The sequence below is a fragment of the Hypomesus transpacificus genome, chromosome 7 (genome assembly GCF_021917145.1).
Source record: "Hypomesus transpacificus isolate Combined female chromosome 7, fHypTra1, whole genome shotgun sequence".
Lineage (NCBI taxonomy): Eukaryota > Metazoa > Chordata > Actinopteri > Osmeriformes > Osmeridae > Hypomesus > Hypomesus transpacificus.
The window spans coordinates 407440-425203 of NC_061066.1; the positions used below are offsets into that span (position 1 = coordinate 407440).

The window sequence follows — 17764 nt, forward strand, 5'->3', positions numbered from 1 at the left end:
CCACTTGATGGTGGACACACTGTCCCCATATATTTCGTCTTATCTTATCTTCAGCTTCAGTTCTTTGAAGTTCTCCATATACACATCTGACTGCTGCTTTCTGTCATATTAACTGAATATCTTAAAGTCAGTGGAGTGCACCTGTGTAGTGACCTGCATGCTCTTTTCGAACCACCTCTCATCTCTCTCCATCTCTCTCTCTTCTTTTTCTTTCTCTGTCTCTCAGCAACATTTGACCTTTAGTCATTTCTTAAGTCACTCACTCACTTCCTCCTCTGAGCCGTCTTCTTTGATACTTCCCAGAGATGAAATAAGCCTTATTCCTTATACATGATTGTATTTGACCATTCAAGGGAATGGACAAAGTGTGGACAAGCAGCCTCTGGAGTTTCCTGCACCTACGTCTGACTCCTAGAGTTACTCCTCCTACTAACAATGTTATTAAGTGGGTGGTCATAAATAAACCATACTGAAACTTATAGGTATTATTTAACCTGAAAGAGTGAAAAAAAAGTATTAAATGATGTAAGAACATCAGTATTTCAGCCATGCATGGGATCTAGTGTAATTACAGAGGAATTTCCGTCAAAAACCCAGCCCTAGCTTTAGGAAGTTAAATGTTGGTCTTATTCGTAATGTCAAGTTTGAACTTGTCAAATGGTTAACAGTCAAATGCGAGACAGAAAAAAAATCTCCAGACTGTCATTGCGTAAAGTGAGCTGCTTAGACAGAGCCAGACGTGACCCACATATGACAGCCAGTATACCCTTAAGAATTCCATAATATTGGTTACATTGGATTTAGTTATTGCATGTTATAAACAACTTGAGGTTCTTAGTCAAATCAAGGTTGTTTTTCAATTTAGTCAAACATAGACATGAATTGTACCTCCAAACGTGTGTTAGCTTAGGCTATAACCTATGCAAGATAGACTAATACATATATGTTGATTTAGCCCAAAACCCAAGATGTGGTCAGGAACATTTATAAGCCATAAACAACATAAAACAACACATTTGGTAACATTGTTGAACGGTATTCCTATTGTATTGTTTGTTAGGTATTTGGCTTCAGGACGAAAATAGATTATACAGTAGCCCAGAGTTCCCCCCACACACACATTATTGAACGGCTAAAGCAGTTTTTCTATATATATTTTGCATTTTTCAACTTTTCCCGCTAGGTGGCGCGGTAGATTCTTGATTTGTGGGCAAAATATACTTGTGTTTTTGGCGTAGGGGTCGAGGTTAAATATATACTTCCTGTTCGGCGGCAACGCGCGCAAGCCAGTCTCAATTGTATTGTATCGAGAGAATAACTGAAGTTATAATTTGTGTATAACAACTGTTTTGGCCTGAAATGGTAAATACTATCGTCCCTACCTCCGAGCAGACCTTTTGGACAGAAAATAGCTCAGGACAGCGTGCACGAATCGGTTATTGTCACAACACTGCTAGTTAGCTAACCTAGCCCATTCATTCAGGCTTCAAGCTTCATTCATTCTAGTAATAAATGCTAGCAAGCTAGCTACTACCTAGTCACAAACAGACTGTTGCTAGCAGTGTACACAGCAAGCTAGAACTATGCGAGAAATACCATATTTTAATTTTTAAATGTACTAAATTTGCAGATTAATAAGATAACTACAGGCAGTCTGCTGCCGTGCCTGTGCAGTAGGTGTGCAAATAAGCTAACTACCATCTGCAGATTGTAATGCAAGTTATTGGATATAAAGTAACATGCATTCAAATTTAGAGAAACCTCAACATATGGTTCTGAGAAAACAACAAAGCAGTATGACGGGCCTAGGAAGTAATGACAATGCCAAATGTCATCACCAAACCACTGTCTTCCTGTCTCCAGAGTTTACCGCTGAACCCCAAGCCCTTCCTCAACGGCCTGACAGGTAAGCCTGTGATGGTGAAGCTAAAGTGGGGGATGGAGTACAAGGGCTACCTGGTGTCTGTGGATAGCTATATGAACATGCAGGTAAGGAATGCAGCACACCTGGCATACAGGAGGGAGGCTACCTATTCATTTTACGACAGATTTCTGAAGAATATTATATCTTATATAATGATAGATTATACTATTTGTTTCACAAGTTGGCGAACACAGAGGAGTATGTGGATGGAGCGTTGGCAGGCCACCTTGGAGAAGTACTTGTTAGGTACATAGACACTTATTGGAATGTCTTCTATCCTGTTAAAAAAAATTGATAGTAATTTTCAAATCTTTGTATTTATCTGCATTTAAGCTTTTAAAATGTATTAGCTATTTTGCTGTATATAGTTGTCTATTGAATGATTTCTATGTAATTTGTAATCATTTAACAGCATTGTGTGTGAACAAAATATGTATTTTTAATCTTTCCAGTAATTGTACACTACTTAAATAGATGCATATTCTATTCCAACAGGTGTAATAATGTTTTGTATATCAGAGGAGTAGAGGAAGAGGAAGAGGATGGAGAGATGAGAGAATAATGGACAGATCCAAGAAACAAAAACTTCCAGACTTTTATTTTTATTTCTTTATTATTTGTGTTATGATAAATGTTGTATTTTATTATTTTTCAGTTTTCACTATGTGGATAAAATGGACTCTGGAGGGAGCATTTATAATTTGTAATCCCTTCAAAATAAGTGTTTTTTGTACTTTAATGTATAATTATAATATGATGTCATTGTATGACAGAAACAATAAACTCTGGATAAGTTCTTTTTTAAATGTGCTTGTGATATTTTATTGTTATGAACTAGTTGGCGTTGTGTTCAATAGTTGATAAATGTATATTAAGCATCAAAACAACACCTACAAATCTGAAAGAGTGGCAGCCACTTTAAATTAGTGTTAAAAGTGTTGTTGGGGTTTGCGGAGTGGATGTGTACACGCGCCGTTCCTGCAATGTGCACTTTGAACTTCACTTGTCTTCTTTAAATATTTGCCTGATTCTAAATTCGTAGAGGCAGGCAAAGCAACACACACAGAGGTTTTTGGAAAATGGCAACCAAAAATAGGCTTTTGGTAAAAAACGCAAAACAACTGGTTTTAATTTGCAACAATGGCGAAAAGTATCTGACCAAGACAGAGATGCAGCAACTGTGTGTAATAGTGAATGGCAGCGTTGTCATTGGGAGGTAAGGTTTGCCGATATAGCAACAGTAGGCCTAAACTCTTAACCACCGATTATTTTATTGCACGAGACAGTTTAATGTACCTTTAACTGTACCTTCAGACTTATGAAAACAAGACAACATCTGTCAAAGCAAGTATGATAATTAAGGCCTCTTCCAGAATTGCTAAACCCGTTGTTTTTATCGTTTCATACGAATTATCTGTCAAGTGACGGGTTGATAAAAGCTGTTGGACCGGCCGAGACCATCGAGGCTCAATATTCAGTAGAGTTATTCGACAAAGTGATCGATGCGTCAGGAATGTGTGTCATCCCAGGTATGTAGGTAAATTACATACATTTAGTGTCGCAAATGATGAACATTTTATGTATTTTATTTGTATTGATTATGTTCCAGGGTTAGTGGATGCTCACACTCATCCAGTATGGGCTGGTGACAGGGTGCATGAATTTTCCATGAAGGTATATACAGTTTATGTTGACTAGGCCTGTATATTTTAAGTATCGATGTAAAGTTTAAATAAGAATGGTGAATGAGTGTCTTTGTTTGTGGATGTCTGTGTGTGTATTATGCAGCTAGCCGGAGCCACCTACATGGATGTGCATCGGGCAGGCGGAGGGATCCACTTCACGGTGGAGCACACCCGTGCCGCCCCTGCATCCACCCTGCTGGCCTCTCTGACCAGCAGGCTGGGCCGCATGCAGCGGGCAGGGACCACCCTGGTGGAGTGTAAGAGTGGCTATGGCCTGGAGCTGCCAACAGAGCTCAAGATGCTGGAGGTCATAGAGACAGCGAGACGCACTCTGCCCATCAACATCTCCTCTACCTACTGTGGAGCCCATGCCGTGCCCAAGTACTGAACACTGGCATGCACGAACATACATAAACAACACTGGCCCCACCACTGTGTGCAGGGGCGCCGCCAGGAATTTTGTTGTTGATAATTTCAATTTGTTTTCAATTTTTTGGGGCCCCTGTCAGCCAGTCATAACTGAATCGTCATAACTTTTCCCCCTATATGGCGCCCCTGAATGTGCTTCTGAAGTAACCTTTCCCTTGTCCTACCTAGGGGTAAGACTGTTGCCGAGGCGACAGAGGACATCTTGCAGGTGCAGCTGCCAGAGCTGCGTGAGCGTATAACCGCTGGAGCTCTGAGGGTCGACAACATCGATGTGTTCTGTGAGCAGGGTGTGTTTGACCTCAGTGCCACCCGCTCCATCCTGCAGGCTGGCAAAGACATGGGTCTCAACATCAACTTCCACGGGGACGAGCTTCACCCCATGAACTCTGCACAGGTACGACACATTAGATGCGTCCTCAACCAGGAGACGTTACTGTAGAAAGACTCATTTAGATTAAGAAATTGTCGTTTGTACATTGTACTTTCTCTATTCATTACTGGGTGTCAAATTGTTTGCTTTTGGAAGCTTGGGGCGGAGCTTGGTGCCTTGGCCATTAGTCACCTGGAGGAGGTGACAGATGAGGGCATTGCTGCCATGGCAACAGCCAAAACAGCAGCTGTCCTGCTCCCAACAACAGCTTACATCCTGCGGTAAGTTGACTCATATATAAGCATTACTACAGCGCCAATGACAAAAAACTGTGGTTGGATGTCAACACAGTCATTGACAGTATGTGTTCCCTCAGGCTTCCTCAGCCGAGAGCGCGTGACATGCTGGAAGCTGGGGTTGTTGTTGCCCTGGGTAGTGACTTTAACCCCAACGCCTACTGCTGTTCCATGGTAGGTAACCCCAGGATATAAGTATACTTTGAGATTCTTAACCACCTGTCCTCCAATCCTCACTCTGTCGTTCCTGTCCGACTCCCCCAGCCCATGGTCATGCACCTGGCTTGTGTTAACATGAGGATGTCTATGCCTGAGGCTCTGGCCGCCGCCACCATCAACGCAGCGTACGCCCTGGGGCGTTCTCACTCCCACGGCTCCCTGGAGGTCAACAAACACGGCGATCTGCTGGTCCTCAACGCCACGCGGTAAGGCAGCCATGTCTCTCGCACACTATTCATACATGGGGACTGTTAATATGTAAGGGACATACACAAATATGATATGCCCAACAATGCAATCAGTCTGTTCAGTTAGTTACGAAACCGCTCTGTAAGTGGATCTGACTGGGTCGGATCAATTGTTTTCTTGCAGGTGGGAGCACCTTATCTACCAGCTCGGGGGCCACCAGGAAATGGTCCGCTATGTTGTCATCTCAGGAAATGTCATTTACGATAATGACAAAACCCTGGACTTCTAGTTTCATCTATCAAAGTTGATTGTTATGTTGCAGCCTAAAAACACATTAGCCTCACATGCAGCCTTAGTGTTCGATAGTGTGGATGGAAACAGCACGCAGTCAAGCTAAATATGTGGTTATTATTATTATTTTTTGCCTGTGTTTCTTGGGGCAGTTTTTACTATGTTCCACAGTCTCTTCAGTTTGTCATTTCTTTCAGACCTGGATTTCCTATGCAGAGTCACAATCCTTCTCTAGCTTTGTTAATATTTCTCTATAGCAGTTGCATCAGCCCTGTCTGTTTTCTATCTCTAGTGAAGAATTAGAGAAGCATAAAAAAGATAGGTTTATGATTTCTGCTGTTAGAGATACCTACACAGATCAGTTATCAGCACTGCCAACAAACAATTCTCCAGAGTAATCTCTGCTTTTATTGAACACGTCTTAGTATACAACACAGGTTTACAAAATTGACCCATTCAGTACATTATTACTGTATCTACATAGGTCCCTTTCTTCTTCATTTGATGTTCAAGTCATCCTCCTTCTACTCTGGTAGGGATATGGGTGTTCCTTCTCACACTAAGAATGAATCTGTCCAACCAGTACCAACGACTACATCTCAAACCTTCAACAAAAGTACAGATTCTGATAATGCTGATCATAAACGTGGATTTGACAAATGGTGGATTAACCTATACAATGGCGTATAAAACAAATAAATGTTATGGCATGCATGACTATGTTTCTTATCTACTGTACATATATCAGTGCCAGCAGATGTAGTGTTTTCTGTGAGCTGCACAATAAAGAAAAATGGTTTGAGTGGCACAGTGTGTGTGTATATTTAGGCTTCATATTTCTTCCCGGCTCTGTGAATCTGCTGGTACAGAGTCATGGAAAAGGCCATTCCCAAGAGCTGCAAATATCCGCAAAAAAATCAGTCAATAACAGTACAAGAAATACTCCATGCTACAAAGTACTTTACACACACACACACACAAAGATCTTCCTCACCTGTATCACCAGGACACCCATAGCGATAGTGCCAAGCAGGTGTTTGTTGTCATCCAGCCACTCCTCCACCTTCTCGTAACAACCCTGAAGAGAGACAGACATGAAAAGAGAGTGAGAACACACGCTGACACACAACATGACACACACACACACACACTAGGGATAAGGAAACGATCAGATGGGTTACATTCTCTCTCCCTAAATGTCTCTGTCTGTCTCTCTCACACACACCCTTGTCCAGAATGTGTTGGTGGCATTGCGACCACAGTCCTGGAAGATGTCCTGACAGCAGCTGTCTGGCACCACCTCCTCCAGCAGGGTGGCGTGCCAGTCTTTGTACCCCGTCACTCCACAACACCGCCACTGACACAGAAGTAGGAGATTCCATCAGGGTGGAGCGACATTTTTACATGGATGCAATGATTGTCAGCAGGTAGGGTTAGGGTTTGAGAGCCTGAGGGTGTTGTTGTACAGAGAACAGTGTAAAGAAGTATGTGTCCAGGTTTGAGGTAGCATGAATAAGTGATGGGTGGATGCGATGATCAGTATGTTTGTTCCCTGGTGAATGGGAACAGTGAGTGCCTTGTACCTCTGACTGGATGGTGTTCCACGCGTTCTTCAGGCCCGCGTTGTTGTCAGTGTTGAACAGAACCAGCCCCTCTTTCAGGTCACGCTTGGCGTTCTCACTCACCTGCAAAGACACAGAGGAGGAGGGGTCACCTAAGGTGGCTAAGGTGCTTTTAGTTTGGTAAGATATCTAACAGCAGATTAAACCCCCTCACTGACCTTGTCTGTGTAGACGAAGAATAGGATGAGAAGGATCAGCTCCGCCAAGAGAATAACCAACAATACAATGAAAAACTGAAATGGAAGAAAGAACAGTGAACAGGTTGCATTTGTTCATAAGATACACACGTAAAATAACGTACAGTGCCTTCAAAGAATTTGAATGGTAAAGTCCACATTTCTACTTTTTAACCAAGTGCACTAATGTTACAGAGCTTTGTGGCAAGTCTCATTCACTATAGCAGTTGTTTCTTCTGGGGGAAGGGGACTCATAACTACAGCAAACCGGTGTCAACGAGCACAATACATTCCTTATTCTAGGCCGGGTGTATTTTGGGGAGTGTATTCCACTCACACTTAGAAGAAGGCACTTGTTCTCCTTGATGGCGCCCAGGCAACCCAGAAACCCCGTAACCATGACAACGGTACCAAGGGTGATGATGAGGTTGGCGGCAGAAAACGAGGGGAACGAGGGCGAGAGGGTGGCAAAGCTGCCTTGAGACACTGACAGCCACACCCCCACACCCAACAAACCACACCCACCCAACTGGAACACAGGGACATAGGGGAGAAACCACACTCAACAGATGTTGATGCAATAAAATGCCAATGCCAATGCTGTGTGTGTGTGTGTATGTGTGTGTGTGGGCATGCTTACTCACCCAAAAGAGCAGGTTGAAGAGGAACAACATATATTTAACACAGCAGACACAACCACGAGCCATGGTAAGTGAGGGACTGCAGTGACAACACAAAAATGAAATGCTCTCATTTTATGAGGAAATAGCCAACTTTTCCTTTGATGTCCTTTGATGTTGATAGATGTTGACAAATATAGTACATTCCGTTGTAATTGTCTAAATAAAACATATGAGGGCAGTATTGCTGAAAACGGGAAACAAATAAGTAGGCTAAAGCTTATAAATAAATGCTTTAAACTTTAAACTTAAAAGAAATGCTTTACACATTTATGAAATATACAATTGTTAAACTTACTTAAGTCAAGAAAGCGAACTACTGGCACTGTAAGCAAAGGGTTAAGTTGAGACACCTGTAAATAACAACAGAAACATACTTTTAAATAGAAATCCAAATGGTGAGAGAAGAAAGAGAACATGGTGAGAGTAATTTGTGTGTGTCTGTGCCTGTGTGTGAGGGAGAAAGAGCGTTACAGAGAAACCACAAGGTCTATATTACAGTGATTACACATTTTTATATTATAATCTCCAACACGTTTTATTAGGGTTAGGGCCAATTGTTTGGATCAAGTAGCCTACTGAAACATCGAAACTGTTCCTTCTTTGCGTCTGAGGCTACCATGTTTAGAGGTGGCGCTGGAGTTCTCACTAAAATGGGCTGCAAGATACGGAGGTCTGTGATTTAGCCCATACGTACGACAGAGTAAAAAGTTAGGCTACACATTGTGTTTGTACTGTAGATAACCATAGACATTAAATAATAGCGCAAACAATGTGCCTAAAATGTTTATAAAAGAAAAATAACATTTTGGTGGTCGTGATTATTTCGCAGATTTTAGTGTAGCCTAGTAATTCGGCCCAAATAGCAGATTCCCTACCGTACAAAGTCGAACTCATCCTCGACTCTCTCATCTCTTCATGTACTCTCCATGTAAATCTGTCTTCCGGTTAATTTCTCCGAAAGGTTCATAAACACAGATTCTCGAATTCTGTTTGGCTTTTTTCAAGAATCTTCACACTTTTTTGCCGTCGATTTTTTTCGGGAGAGCGGAAACTGGTCAAGAGCTCGTCTGCAGTATGGAGGCGTGTCTGTAACGAGGCCCCGCTAGTAGCCTAGGGGCGAGGGTGACGTTACCGAATCAAATTAATTGGAATCAGACGCCCTGATACCGTGAGATTGAATTTATTTTTATTTATTTTAAGCCGAACAATGGATTTTGGTGTTTCAAAACCCATTGACACTGTATGACTGTTTAGCTTGTGTTCTGCTCCTCTCTCTTACCAACCGTCTCTGGAGGAGGGGATCCCTCTCTGAATTGCTCCTCCCAAGGTTTCTTCAATTTTTTCTCCCGGTGGGAGTTTTTCTGGGAGTTTTTCCTTGTCTTCCTTGAGGGTTTAGGTTGGTTGAGGGGCAGTTCTATGGGCGCATGTGAAGCCCTCTGTGACATGCTTGCGTGTAAAAAGGGCTATACAAATAAATTTGATTTGATTTGATTTGATTTATCTCTCTCTGACGTTTTAAAGCACAAAGGTGTTGTTTTCAATGTGTTTACAACTGTAAAAAACACACAAAACAAACGTATTCCTTAACCAAGTGGGAGTTTAATAAAGGATCATAACAATATTCCCAATTACTTTAAACAATTAAACACCTTAAACATTACTTTAGCCTACAGAGAATTCCAAATTACATTACAAAATATACAAAAAACATAAACAGCTCTTTAATCTTTCATTCATGGCCCTTCAGTGTCCTGGGGGCAGGCTGGAGTTACTGAAGTGTGTACCCCCTGTGTGGTAGAGTTAAGGTGCTGGAGCGGGGGCCCACTGTCCAGTTAGTTCCAGAATCATGGTGACAGGCGTGCAGCTGGGGAAACTGGAGTCAGTAATCCTCTGGACACATCAGGAGGAAAGCAGCTCACGACCAACACAGCTGGCCCTTTTCCTCTTCTCCTTCTTCTCTCTCCTCCTCTGCTCTCCGCTCCTCCTTATCCCCAGACCCATCTTTCCGACTGGGACGACTTCAGCTGCACCGACTCACTGCACTTTCCCTCCCCCTGCAGTGACATGATGTACACACCGCTTTAACACACACACACCCTACATTATACAACACACACACACACAAATAACAATATACAGAATACCATTGGGACAAACACATACCTTGTTGGCGATGGCCCTTAGCTTGCCTAGTAGTGAGGAATTTTGGGAATAGACGACATCATCCTCTGGCTCCTCCCCCTCTGCCAGGGCACAGCTATCAGCAGCTGGCAGCTCGCACTCCTTATTGGCTGTCATCACCAGACGAGAGTACTTATACTCTAGCCTGCCAGGGGGCGCCATGGAGCAACACACACACACAAAACTGAATACAGAGAAGGGGGTTTAGATTTAACATTCCTTGTTGATTGACAGTTGTCACTGACCTCTTGTTTTTTTTCCAGAAGTAGCAGGTGAGAGAGATGAGTAGCACAGCCATGAAGGCCCCGCCCCCAACCCCCATTTTCAACCATAGGGCAATAGCATCACATGCGGTGGAACTTGTGTCTGGTAGGGACACGCCTTTAGTGCACAGCTTTGGCTCGTTCCACATGTACAGAGTCTCCTACAGACATAGAGTAGGTGAGAGAGAGAGCGAAAGAGAAACATATGGAGACAGAAATGTTAACGCAAGAGTATGGTTGTATGGTGGTGTGTATGTGCGTCTGTATGAGTGGTTAATGCAAGTGTTTGTACCCCACCTGGACTGCACCCTTGCAGGCTCCTTCTATCTGGTGGAAGTCGCTCTGGGTGCAGAGGGGGCAGGCGCTCAGACTCTCCCACAGGAAGTAGAAAGAACATCCATCACACGTGCCTGCAGGACAGGAACTGCACACACACGCACACACACACACATACACACACACACACAAGCACTGTTAAAACCCAGAGCGGGATGGTAACAGACCTGAGGCAGGTTAGCAGATGACCAGCTGTTTACCTGGGCACTGACAGGTCTCCACTCTCACTCCTCTCTGGGTTACAGCGAACCGTGATGACCGTACTGCGACCTCGCTCACAGGAGGCCGTCGCCTGGGTAGACCTGACAGAGTGGCAGCAGGGACATGTGACACGTGGAAACAGACACTAATATTGACCCACTGGGCAGGGGAAGTGGGAGGTTTCCTTACCTGTAGAAGAAGTTGATGTCTGGAACATCCTTTGAATTCTTAGGATAGATTTCTGGTTTAGCATTTACTCCGTCCAAAACAGTGTCCACAGTTGCCCCTGATAGAATAAAATAGAGCTTTTAAAACCATGCAGGTGCTTTATTTCAAAGGCAAATTACAGTTGGCCAATAAACTAATGAACCCTTATTCCTTACCAAGAAAGGTGTCTGCTAAACTGATTGACTGGGAGGAGAGAGCCATCCTGAAGCCCCGCCCATCCGCAGGGATAATGGTTGATTGACAGATGAAGCTGTCCACAGAGTTGACAAATTGGGCGGAGTCACTCTGCATATCCTTACTAGTAAGATCAGTGACGTTGTCTGTACAGACAGCTGCTCTTTTCCCCTGCAGCAGACACAAACACACACAATTCAAAATGTGAAATAATTGTTGGTGGTTGTAAATGGATATGATATTATGACACAGCTAATGTGTTGGTGTGTTTGTATGTTCTACCTCGTGTCCACACAGGCTGATGTTGAACTGGTGGAGGTACTTGGTGCCCTTGGAGGTGAAGCTGGGTCCGTTGATGAGCGAGGCCACGTTGCTCAGGGGGCTCAGGTCAAAGGTCCATGTTTGGCTCTTACCCACATATGTGAAGCTGCAGTCGCTATAGCAAAGAGAGTGATCCTGGGCGGAACATACGACACCAAAATAAACATGAGTGCATATACTCTCAATGAAGACCAATAACAAAATGGTCTTGTGATTCTACAGTACATAAAGACATTTAATTACAAGCTTTATACATTTTTTATGATGAGAGAAATATATATGGATATATATACATATATATGTGTGAATATATTAACTTATTTATGAATTTTTTCAACCTATAATTTTGCAACATTAATAATATACTAACTTGAATAATAATAACATGGATACAAGTTGTACCTGTGTGGTGTAATTACACCTATGTATGTGTTTATGTGAGTGTATGAAATATAAGTATATATAAGGCCATGATTTATATTGATGAATATTTCTGAAAAATTCTACCGTTGCTGCATGGCAATATGAACAATTGTTGTTTTCATGCCAATAAAGCCCTCTGAACTGAACTGAAAGAGATCAAAAAAGTCTGTGTGTGTGTGTGTGTGACGGTACCTTGTTGCTCTTGCTGCCAGGCCCACAGGGTGCACATGCGTCCTGGCCGTAGGTGTGATGTCCGGTCAGGTGTGTGTTGGGAGGGCACTCCTGACACCGGTTGGTGTCCCTGTCGATGTAGAAGCCAGCAGGGCAGGGGACACAGGTGGAGCCCGCCTGCTTGGAACTCTGGGATACGAGGGCGCATGCTCGACACGCCGACGCCACACCGTTTAGCACGTTCGTCACGCTCACAGAGTAGAGCCTCACCACATCACCGACCAACTGCCGTGCCTACACACACACACACACACACATGTACACACATACATGAATCGATATATTTACAAAACAATGTGGTATGTGTGGTTAGACATCTGTCAGTGTGTAGAGCCTGAGTATGTTCTTACATCCAGAGCCTTGTTAGTTCTCTGGAAGGCCCATGTGTAAGAGACAGAGGAGTTGGTGCTCATGACGTGTGTGTAGGACTGTTTCTCCTTACTGCCCTCCCAGGATTCCACCACGGTGGTGCTTTTCCTGTTTATGTCCTGCAGAGGGCGACACAGGACACAATTCATATGTGAAACCGTCTGTTGCGACATGTTAATCAGGTTATTCTCCTTTTATCCAATGAGATCTATGTGACGGGTAAACACTTTGATAAGTTATACACTTGGTTACGCACCATCATGAAATAGAGCTCACAGTCAGCAGAGCAGACTGTCTCAAAAACAAAGGTGATACGGCCATATTCACTTCCCGTAATCCCAGACAGCGATGTGGGTAGTCTGATGAAACACACACAGTTAGCACACACACAGATAACATGCACTCACACACACACACACGTGTACTGCTGTCAGACTCACTTGAATCCAGGAACGTGTAGATTAAGGATGAGGTAATCGTTATCAGAGCCTCCGGAACCACTTTGTATATGGTCCCCTGCCACCTCCCACCCTAAACACAATCACAGTTCTGTCACCAACACAGTGGGGTCCACTACGGTTCATGATAACACAGCCATAACCCAGATCTTCCCAGAGGAAAGCACTCTCACCATTCATGTCATCACATTTGGTATTGCCCACGTTAAAGCAGGACGTCTTCATATTCGAGGGAAGAACGTTCCACCATTTATATTCATATCCCAACACTGGCTCTGTACCTGCTGGACACTCCTCACACACTGTCACACACACACACACATACATACATAAACACAAGCACTTTAATGAGCAACATTTCAAGACATTCACTGACAGTCATTGAATAAGTGTTTAGTTACATTTGTGAGTTGGCCATGTTTGCACTGGCACTGTGTGCGTGTTGTTACCTGAGGTGCCGTCAGAGTGTGTGCCATGGGGGCAGGGGAAGCAGGTGGAATCATTGGTGTTGTAGTAGCCAGGGTTACAAGGAGGACAGGGTGCCCTCTCACCTGTAGGGGGCAGTGTGACTGCACCTGTTTTATTCTCCACACAGATCTGTGGCTCCACCCACCGATATGTCACCTGCGTCTGTAACAACAACACGTCTATTAGTCTGTGTCCATATGTGTGTGAGAGTGTGTGAGAGTGTGTGAGAATGTGTGTGTGTGTGTGGAGTGTGGAATGGAGACTGACCTTCCCGTCACTGTCACAGGGTGTGTGAATCTGAAAGTAGTCCTTCTCTGAGCACGCAGGCCTCTCCCTGCATTCTGCCCATCCCTCGTCTGGTATCATCACAAACAAGGAAAGAGAAATAAAAAGATGTAAATATCCACGATACATATAAAACGTTTACGCTCAGACGTGCATCCATATACTTTCTGTGTGTATGTGTGTGCGTGTGTGTGCATGCAGTACAGACGTGAGTACTGATTCTCTGGGCACGGCGTGCAGGAGCGGGCCCCCTTGCTGGAAGCAGAGTTCCGTGGGCAGGTTTGGCAGGAGGAGGAGCCAGGGTCGGGGCTGAACCAGCCTGGCCTACACCGGAAGCATTCTGATGTGTAAGCCACACCTGGACACATGGACACCCCTCAAAACACTGAACACCAGCAGCAACACAAGGGGTAAGGTTGTATGAGAAAGTGTGTGAATGTGTGTGGGAGCGTGTGTGTGGGTGTGTGTGTGTGTCTTCACCCTCTATCTGGATGTTCTTCAACAGCACAGGTTTAACCATCTTCCCTCCATCGAGGATCCCAGTGGTTCTCCAGTACAGGATGTTGGTGCCAGAATTAAGATTCACCTGGGGAAGGCATCGTACAACATGCATTGTATACATTATACAAACACATCTTGCACACACACACATATGCACACACACACACAAACAGCCATACCGTATGTGTGTCCCACTCTCCGGTGGTGGTGGGTTTGATCCACTTCTGATCGTCGTTCTGGAACATTTCCTGGCACTGTTCATTCTGGACCTGAACACAGAGCGGAAAACATGCTAACCACATGGTAGAAGAAAATCATCGTTGCCATAAAGATTGAACATTTGATACACTTAAACTTACATAGAACTGAAAGAAGATGTTGCTGTCGGGGTACTGGTAGCTGAATGAAACTAAGCCCTGCTTCTCCAGCCGAACAGCGTAGACCAACGACACGGAGCACTCGTCGCGGCTCGACTCCAGATACACGCCCTGCGGTGTCCATGACGAGCTAAACAAAAGGACAGAACAAAGATTTGCATTTCAGAGTTGGTTGATGTATGTACAGTGTCAGTAAGTGGATATGTGTGTAGTGTGTGTGTTACCCATTGCAGGCCTGGCTGTCCTCTCCATTGAGGTCTATGAAAGTGGCCAGACTGGTGAAGCCATCAGGAATGGAATCCCATTGGTCAAACCTCAAACCACTGCCCAGCGAATAGGAACCGGACGCACAGGGTCTACACTTCTGAGTGGACATGTCTAGGTACTCGCCCGCAGCACACGAGAACGCTAACAGACAAGGAAGATGAGGGTTACACACTTAAAAACACACACATATTCACTATCTTTTGTTTTGTCTCTCTTTCTTTCTCTTTCCTTACAGCAGTCTGTTCCTCTGGTAGGTGTGGGCAGTCCTGAACAGGAACCTTGATTGTGAGGGATGGCCACTCTCCAGCGAGACCCTGTGCTGTCACACTCTGTGTATTCATAGTAGTAGTCTGTCTGCAGGAGAAGACACACACACAAACAGGCACAACAACATTGACATGAATCAAAGTACAGTACTGTGTAGTATGCAGAAGAATTAGAAATGTGCTTTACGCAATCCAACTGAGACAGAAAGAAGACATATCAGATGTCCCTGGGTTCTGGCATTCAGGAAATATTTACAATGAAATTTAAGGATTCACACAGACAGTTACTCACACCTGAAGATCTGAAACATCTTAGAGTGGGGTGTGTAGACTACATGTGTTTGATATTGCTGCAATAGATGAACAGCAAGGTATTCAAGAGGAACCCATACTTTGTGTTAATGGACTGATTTATTGGACCGACAGTAAGTGATGATTACCATGGAGACCCAAACGAGCTTGTTGCGATGACACCAAAGAGGACGCAGATACTAGTGGGTGAATGTGTGAGTCTGTCAGTTTGAGAGGGTACTACTATGAGCTTGTGTGTGTGAACTTGTGTGTGTGTGTGGTGTAGAGATAAACCTCTTTTGTTTAGTTAATCACCTTTCTCCAGCCTTAAAAGGTATTGTTTAGAATATTTATACATTTAGATACACAGTACTCACTAGGTGAAATGTACCTTAAAAAACACCTTCTTAACTATTGCCATAGCGACCTTTAGAGAGGGCACCTCAGTCACCCCATAGGGCTATGACTGGATGATGGGTAAATATTGACATCAGGAGAATATGAGGCCAGCAGATAAGAGGAGATGGAGGTGAATGTGTTTTCTTTGTCTCCCCTGGTGACTCACTGTGGTCACCATGGATACTGAGAGGAGCAGGGACAGGGACAGCAAAATACCCATAATGCTAGAGCTGTGTCCTGAATCACAGAGCACCCCCCACTCTGCATGGACCACCATGCAACCTTGTGACTTTCCAGAACAGTGCAGGCTAATACAGCTGAGACAGAGATACTGTATTCACAGCGATAAATCAACAGAAAGCTGGCTTCCTCTCGCTGATGGAATAATAAATAGAGAGACCTCACAAGACAGTGCATCGCCAGACACCTCACTGTTCATCCTCCATCCAAGGACTTGTTTCCTCTTACTCAGCGGTAATATTACTCCAGATGAGCAGCGGGAGGCGGTGCGGAGAGGGATGGAGGCCAGACAGACACTCAATAAGCTCGTTGCGCCGCGTCATGTTATTATGAAGCCTTTCGTTATTTTGTCAAGCCGACAGTGAATAGGTAGAGGGGAACCGTCTTAAGTGTATGATATTCATTTATTTTGCCCTTACACAACCACAATGTATTACAGTAGCCTAAAGCTCGAATGTATATTCTTAATAGTACGGTTTAGGCTACCTTCATTGAAAACAATGCAATAATACGAAGTGGGTTATGATTAAATAATCAACAATGTAGCCAGTGCGTGCTCATTGGTTTGGCCAGCCATCAGTGAATCTTTTATAATTTAGTAACAGCGTAATAAACATTAAGTGACAGCGGCTACTGCCCTTATCGCTCAGCACTCACCTCGATGCACGGATGCGGGTCTTTCGTTTCGGACACTATTTGTGAAACGGTGAGAAATAATAAAAAACAAAACCCAACCGACCGTTCCAGCATTCTCGCTTTGTTTAAATAAACGCCGTTAAGATTTTGGAATAAACGATTTTGTGTTGGCGGTCTGGTTCTGTCCCGATTGTGCATGCGCGCGTCTCTCTTGCTCAGATCAATCGGGCTGTTGCTTACACGCGGCTGACGTCACTGTTATCAGGGTTGGCCTGTCAGTCACAGATTGACAGCAAGATAAGACTCCATTAATATTATTTTTAGTTTTGCCATATCTATAAAAAGGGGGTAAAATGTATTTGTATTATAGTAGAGGCACCAAATACAAAAACCTACAGTACAACAGGCTACCTCACAGTCAAGTAACTATACCATACCAGGTGTTGCTAATTCTATTCTTGACTTTTATCAGTTCTGTTTTATCACATTGCCCATTGAGAGCACTTTTGCAAAGGTGTCTGAAACCAGATCAGCTCACCCGCTCGAAGCTCACACCAAACACTGAATACAGCCACAGGCCTGTCCGCATTCTTGAGGAGCTTTTACATTTTTACTTCCTTCAAGAGACTTGTCAAAAAGAAGAATGTAGAAATAACTTGTCCTTAACCCACCCATCCTTAAACCGTTTGTTCCGCTGACAGTTGAATGGCTTAAAAAGAGCAGATGCAGTATGGTCAGCTTTTAATTTTTGTTATTTAGCTTCAGTCAGTGGTTACCCGGAACAGTCCCAAAACAACAAAACAAAGGCTTGTCATTAATAACTTTAGCTTACTTTCAATTACAAATCAGGGTCTTGGATCTTGGGCTAATAAAAAATGTTAGAAAAAGGGCCAATAAAATGACACGACATACTATAGAAATAAGTGACATGTTATGCCTGACATGCTTGATAAATCCTGACCTGG

The 17764-nt window shown here is 43.8% G+C and overlaps 4 protein-coding genes across 4 annotated transcripts; 2 read left to right on the forward strand and 2 right to left on the reverse strand.

The window, feature by feature from the left end:
• The first annotated feature begins 1248 nt into the window (after positions 1-1248).
• On the forward strand, positions 1249-2707 carry LOC124469588 (small nuclear ribonucleoprotein F). The gene is made up of 4 exons (XM_047022976.1): positions 1249-1362; positions 1864-1989; positions 2106-2170; positions 2420-2707. Exons 1-4 carry the CDS (start codon positions 1360-1362, stop codon positions 2484-2486), a joined length of 261 nt encoding a protein of 86 aa, XP_046878932.1. The 5' UTR covers positions 1249-1359; the 3' UTR covers positions 2487-2707.
• Positions 2708-2969: 262 nt separating this feature from the next.
• On the forward strand, positions 2970-6187 carry amdhd1 (amidohydrolase domain containing 1). The gene is made up of 9 exons (XM_047022971.1): positions 2970-3140; positions 3347-3453; positions 3534-3598; positions 3713-3990; positions 4207-4432; positions 4565-4689; positions 4785-4878; positions 4969-5129; positions 5296-6187. Exons 1-9 carry the CDS (start codon positions 3004-3006, stop codon positions 5399-5401), a joined length of 1299 nt encoding a protein of 432 aa, XP_046878927.1. The 5' UTR covers positions 2970-3003; the 3' UTR covers positions 5402-6187.
• Positions 5784-9085, reverse strand: LOC124469587 (tetraspanin-9). The gene is made up of 9 exons (XM_047022975.1): positions 8760-9085; positions 8180-8234; positions 7846-7921; positions 7539-7730; positions 7184-7258; positions 6987-7088; positions 6629-6760; positions 6398-6481; positions 5784-6299 (listed from the first exon to the last, which is right to left on the reverse strand). Exons 3-9 carry the CDS (start codon positions 7906-7908, stop codon positions 6228-6230), a joined length of 720 nt encoding a protein of 239 aa, XP_046878931.1. The 5' UTR covers positions 7909-7921; positions 8180-8234; positions 8760-9085; the 3' UTR covers positions 5784-6227.
• A 378-nt stretch (positions 9086-9463) lies between these two features.
• On the reverse strand, positions 9464-17040 carry elapor2b (endosome-lysosome associated apoptosis and autophagy regulator family member 2b). The gene is made up of 22 exons (XM_047022966.1): positions 16821-17040; positions 15201-15321; positions 14925-15108; positions 14683-14830; positions 14503-14592; positions 14303-14408; positions 14031-14180; positions 13805-13893; positions 13519-13699; positions 13243-13371; positions 13052-13142; positions 12868-12970; positions 12593-12730; positions 12204-12476; positions 11550-11723; positions 11249-11438; positions 11055-11151; positions 10865-10966; positions 10626-10752; positions 10311-10489; positions 10048-10210; positions 9464-9938 (listed from the first exon to the last, which is right to left on the reverse strand). The coding sequence occupies exons 1-22, from the start codon at positions 16995-16997 to the stop codon at positions 9870-9872; spliced, it is 3081 nt and encodes a 1026-aa protein (XP_046878922.1). The 5' UTR covers positions 16998-17040; the 3' UTR covers positions 9464-9869.
• Positions 17041-17764: the final 724 nt, after the last annotated feature.

What these genes read in the sequence shown, in the direction of transcription:
- LOC124469588 (XM_047022976.1), top strand. An exon ending in ATAGCTATATGAACATGCAG is followed by an intron (nt 1,990 to 2,105) that starts GTAAGGAATGCA and finishes TTGTTTCACAAG; the next exon opens with TTGGCGAACACAGAGGAGTA. An exon ending in CTTGGAGAAGTACTTGTTAG is followed by an intron (nt 2,171 to 2,419) that starts GTACATAGACAC and finishes CTATTCCAACAG; the next exon opens with GTGTAATAATGTTTTGTATA.
- amdhd1 (XM_047022971.1), top strand. Translation starts at nt 3,004, where the DNA reads ATGGCAACCAAAAATAGGCTTTTGGTAAAAAACGCAAAACAACTGGTT. An exon ending in GGCAGCGTTGTCATTGGGAG is followed by an intron (nt 3,141 to 3,346) that starts GTAAGGTTTGCC and finishes TTATCTGTCAAG; the next exon opens with TGACGGGTTGATAAAAGCTG. An exon ending in GGAGCCCATGCCGTGCCCAA is followed by an intron (nt 3,991 to 4,206) that starts GTACTGAACACT and finishes TGTCCTACCTAG; the next exon opens with GGGTAAGACTGTTGCCGAGG.
- LOC124469587 (XM_047022975.1), bottom strand. Translation starts at nt 7,908, where the DNA reads ATGGCTCGTGGTTGTGTCTGCTGTGTTAAATATATGTTGTTCCTCTTC. An exon ending in CCAACACATTCTGGACAAGG is followed by an intron (nt 6,482 to 6,628) that starts GTGTGTGTGAGA and finishes GTCTCTCTTCAG; the next exon opens with GGTTGTTACGAGAAGGTGGA. An exon ending in TGGGTGTCCTGGTGATACAG is followed by an intron (nt 6,300 to 6,397) that starts GTGAGGAAGATC and finishes GGATATTTGCAG; the next exon opens with CTCTTGGGAATGGCCTTTTC.
- elapor2b (XM_047022966.1), bottom strand. Translation starts at nt 16,997, where the DNA reads ATGCACAATCGGGACAGAACCAGACCGCCAACACAAAATCGTTTATTC. An exon ending in CCTGTGACAGTGACGGGAAG is followed by an intron (nt 13,700 to 13,804) that starts GTCAGTCTCCAT and finishes TTGTTGTTACAG; the next exon opens with ACGCAGGTGACATATCGGTG. An exon ending in ACACTCTGACGGCACCTCAG is followed by an intron (nt 13,372 to 13,518) that starts GTAACAACACGC and finishes TGTGTGTGACAG; the next exon opens with TGTGTGAGGAGTGTCCAGCA.